At 34.7% G+C, this 4,368-nt stretch overlaps 1 protein-coding gene across 2 annotated transcripts; it reads left to right on the forward strand.

Annotated features, from left to right (window-relative positions):
- The first annotated feature begins 638 nt into the window (after positions 1–638).
- LOC122280702 (homeobox-leucine zipper protein ATHB-21-like) lies at positions 639–2,912 on the forward strand. Of its 2 annotated transcripts, none has more exons than XM_043091683.1 (3): positions 639–877; positions 975–1,303; positions 2,424–2,912. In XM_043091683.1, exons 1-3 carry the CDS (start codon positions 784–786, stop codon positions 2,664–2,666), a joined length of 666 nt encoding a protein of 221 aa, XP_042947617.1. In that variant the 5' UTR covers positions 639–783; the 3' UTR covers positions 2,667–2,912. The 2 variants fall into 2 exon arrangements, with proteins under 2 accessions (XP_042947617.1, XP_042947618.1); XM_043091684.1 differs by having other exon boundaries at positions 640–877; positions 984–1,303.
- The last annotated feature ends 1,456 nt before the right edge of the window (positions 2,913–4,368 follow it).

A 4,368-nucleotide genomic window follows, 5' to 3' on the forward strand; every position in this document is an offset into this window, starting at 1 on the left:
TTAAGTAATCAGTGTCCCTTAATAATTAGGACCATTTCTATTTGATGATCTGATGGTATCCGGCCGGAATGTTCGAATTGTTTACCTTAATTGGTGTTTACGTTTATAACAATTTAGTAATGATCATCTCTTTATGCATGTCTTGCATGGACCTCCATGCATGTCTCCCCTGGCTTTCTCCGAACAGATTAATAATTTGGAACCATGAAGTTTTTTGAAAAACAACAAAAATAAAGACATCAGATGGTTTAAATATATATATATATACACTCATATATTGTACATGTACTACTAAGTTTTTTTTTTTTGTTTGTTCCTTTTTTGGCTCCTAGCGCATGCTTTCTTTTTTCCCCATTTGGTTGCATTTTGTGTATATATATATATATATATAAGTACTTTGATAAATAAAAGTCACAAACTGTGAATGAAGGCCGGAAGGAAGTAGTACTATTACATTATATATATATTTTTTGACACAAATGTAGAGTATGGAAAACAAGGGCCATATTCCATATAGTATTCTACAAAAAAGAAAGGACATTTTGGTAATTAAAAGAAGTTCTAAATGGGACGCAAAAGTTGGGTAGCTAGCAATAGATAAGACCACCTCGCTTATAAATATGGTGTGTCGTCGCTCCTAAGACATTCATCATTTCATGGAACAAACAGTATTGGCCATTTGGGTCTGATCATCAAGAACAAGAAAGAGAAAAAAAAAACTCATTTTTTGAGTTAGCCAGAGAAAGAAAAGGGGAGAGAGAGAGACAAAGAGAGAGAGAGAGGATGCCAGCAAACATGAACCGTGAGGATGATCATATGGTCCACTTCTCTCAATCATGCTACTCTGATGCATACACCCAAATGGTAACCCAACAAGGTTTGTTTCTCACTGAATTTAGCTCAGGACATCCATATTTCTTTATGCTGGTTTATGTTAATTAGTTTATATATGTCTATATATATGCATATTGAATAATTTACAGGTGATCAGACGTCAAAACCAATTCGACGACGCCGGAAGAAGAGTAAAGGAGGAGACGCCGGCGACGGAGGAGCGAAGAAGAGGAAGCTGAGTGAGAAGCAAGTGAATCTTCTTGAGGTTTACTTTGGAAATGAACATAAGTTGGAGTCGGAGAGAAAGGACAGGCTTGCTTCTGAACTGGGTCTTGAGCCTCGTCAAGTTGCCGTTTGGTTTCAGAACCGTAGGGCACGCTGGAAGAACAAGAAACTTGAGGAAGAGTACTCTGCTTTGAAGAAAGAACACGAAAGCACGATTTTTGAGAAATGCCAGCTCGAGTCTGAGGTCTCTCTCTCTCTCTCTCTCTCTCTCTCTCTCTCTCTCTCTCTCTCTCTCTCTCTCTCTCTCTCTCTCTCTCTCTCTCTCTCTCTCTCTCTCTCTCTCTCTCTGTGTCTGTGCGTATCTGCTTTTTATTACTCATTTCTAGGCTTTAGTTTATAAATTACGTATCCCGTATGGCTTAGTAGAAAAGGAAGATCACAAACTGAATTTGAAGCAATTAATATATATATTTTCTTTGTTTTTGAGTTTGTGAAGTGTGCAAAACAACCTTGCTCAAACCATTTACAAGATCAGGGACACTGTTTGGTTTTCGAGAAAAAACGAAGAAGAAGAAGAAAAAGGATTTCGAAGTTCGTTTTCTTTTTCTTTCTTTGACCTGTTTTCGAGTGTGTTTAGAATGCAAAACTTGAGCGTCGTCAAACCATTTGCAAGCTTAGTTCGGGTTTGTACTAGTTATAATTATATATCTCCTTAAAAGTCCAAAACAAGGTGAGGCCGGAAGCAAACAAAAATAGTTCGTTGATTTTTTTTTTTTCTTTTCCCCTTCTTGTTTCATTGTATCCAAACAAAGGCTATGAGTATCCCTTGCTCTTCTGAGCAACGGAAATTTAGGACGAAATTGTTTACTTCTTCGACGTATTCTGTAATTCCAGAAGAAAAAGAGCAGAAAATTAAATGAAACTCAGCGGAGCCATTGCCGACCACATCCACTGAAAAAAAAAAAAAATAGAAAAGAACGATGACCCACTGTATAAGAACATGCATGAGCTCTTGGCTCGAAGAAAGCCATGCCCCCCAGCTTTGTGAGTTAGGCTTTTGAAAAATCAACCAAGAAAATACAGATAAGATCAGGAGAACAGCATAAGTACTCCACCTCACGAGACAACGAAAAAAGTTGCAACATCCGATGTTGTCCGTACCCTGTTGTTTAAGGTGGCAGCTCGGTGTTGGGCCTTCCCCACAGCCCACTCACCACGTGATCGATTACAGAATATTTATTTATTTAAATTATTTTATTTTATTTTTTATTTTATCACTTGCCAGATTCCTCTCACAGATCATGACACAATTAATCCCATATATAAATATCATAAAATTAGATTCCCATTTAAATTTGTTGCAGGTGTTGAAGCTGAAGGAACGGTTGTCGGAGGCGGATAAAGAGATTCAGCGGCTCTCCCAATTACCGGCCGAGACGGTTCCGAGTAACAGCACGAGTTCATCACCGTCGGTGGACACCATGGCCGTAGCCGGCCAACCATTTCTTGGGGAGTTTGAGATCATGGATACATACACCGATATTTTTAACACCGCAACATTCTATTATGCTCATGCAGGCATGGATTGGATCAGCCAGTATATGTAGTATATATAGTTAATGATGCAGGATGCAGCTCTTTAATTTAGTATTTTGTAGATATTGACAATCTCTAATGTAATCATGATCATGACTTTAATTCCCCTCTTCTCAAGCTATCTATCTTGTTAGTGTCTAATTCTCTGATCAGTGTATAATTAAATATAGGACTAGATGATGATGATCAGTACTATTAGTACTCGATCAGCTTGAAATGTTAATCAACTTTGAATTTAGCAGCAGTTTGCTTGTTAACTGAAAGCTAGCAGCTACCAAGATTTTGTCTCAGCGCACACAGACATTTATAATTAACCACATGCATGCGAATCTCGCTGTATTAAATCTTATTTGATAATTAAAATATAAAAAGGATGCACGCACGGATCGGATAAGTATATTAATATGTTGACTACAAGAAAAACGGATAATTGCGACTAATTAATAGTAATAAAAAGACTATTAACGACCAAAAATTAGTCGTTAATAGTCTTTTCGTTACTATTAATTGATTGTAATTGTCTATTTTTCTTATAGTATGAGAAATAATATTTATAATTATAAAATATGTAATAATATTAAATCTTATTATTTTTCAGAACGATTACGTGGTATTTATATATTTTATAATATAGACCAAATTATTCAAATATATTTAAAGATATAGTTCTCAATTAATGTGTTGGCCGGAAGAGACCACAGGTCATGTGGACTTAATTATGTATATAGCAACTCAATGAAACAAATTTCCTGCCACCAAAACCCTTTTTGCACTCTATCGACTCGTTTGTAATTTGGGTATTGAGATGGAAACGAGATGAGATTGAGATTGAGATGGAGGGAACATAAAAAATAAATTGGGAAGGACGTGTAGACTTTGCAATGGCTATGGATAAAGTTGTAGAGGGGCCTACTGATGGATGTCGAGGCCGGTACAAAAGGATGACTTTATGACTGCTACGGATTAAGAAGAGGTTAAAAAGAAACTAAAAAAAGGACAGGAGCTAGCTAGCTAGGGTTTGTTAACGTCAACGTCTCTCATCGATCTACGTCAGAAATATGCATGTTACATATATATTTGGTCTCCCTCTTTTTCAGATGCATGCATGGCATATAAGAATGCGGGAACAATATCATTGTGAGTAGGGACGAAGGAAGGATTAATGTAGAGGGTGGTCGATCCTAAGATATATATAAAACTTTATATATAATAAAAATTAAAAAAAAAATATTTAAAAACGTACGTGCAGAATTAAGTATATAGAAAGTTTTAAGTTTGAATGTAAAATAAAAAATAAAAGTATTTGACATGTCAATTGATCTCAATTAATGTTTTTTTAACAAATAAATGGAGTTAATTATCATCACATTCTTTCTCAATATAGATTAGCAAATAATTTATAAGAGAATAATACTAAATACAGTCAGTTTTATGTATTTTCTTTACACTCCATTGATATGATTGGCTAGATCAATTATTTTTTAATACACAACCAATTATATTAGTGGAGTGTACAAAAAAGAGTATGAAAAGTGACTGTATATAAAATTTTTGTTAATAAGAAAGTAGTTATTTATTTTAAAAAGTCATATTATAATATTCAAAATTAGTTTAAACGTATATACAACATAATAAATAAAAATTATAAAATCTGGATTTACATGATGAACCAAAGGAAAAACCTCAATTATGGCATAAAACTTAATTAAATAC

Source organism: Carya illinoinensis, chromosome 11, assembly GCF_018687715.1.
Source record: "Carya illinoinensis cultivar Pawnee chromosome 11, C.illinoinensisPawnee_v1, whole genome shotgun sequence".
NCBI classification, from domain to species: domain Eukaryota; kingdom Viridiplantae; phylum Streptophyta; class Magnoliopsida; order Fagales; family Juglandaceae; genus Carya; species Carya illinoinensis.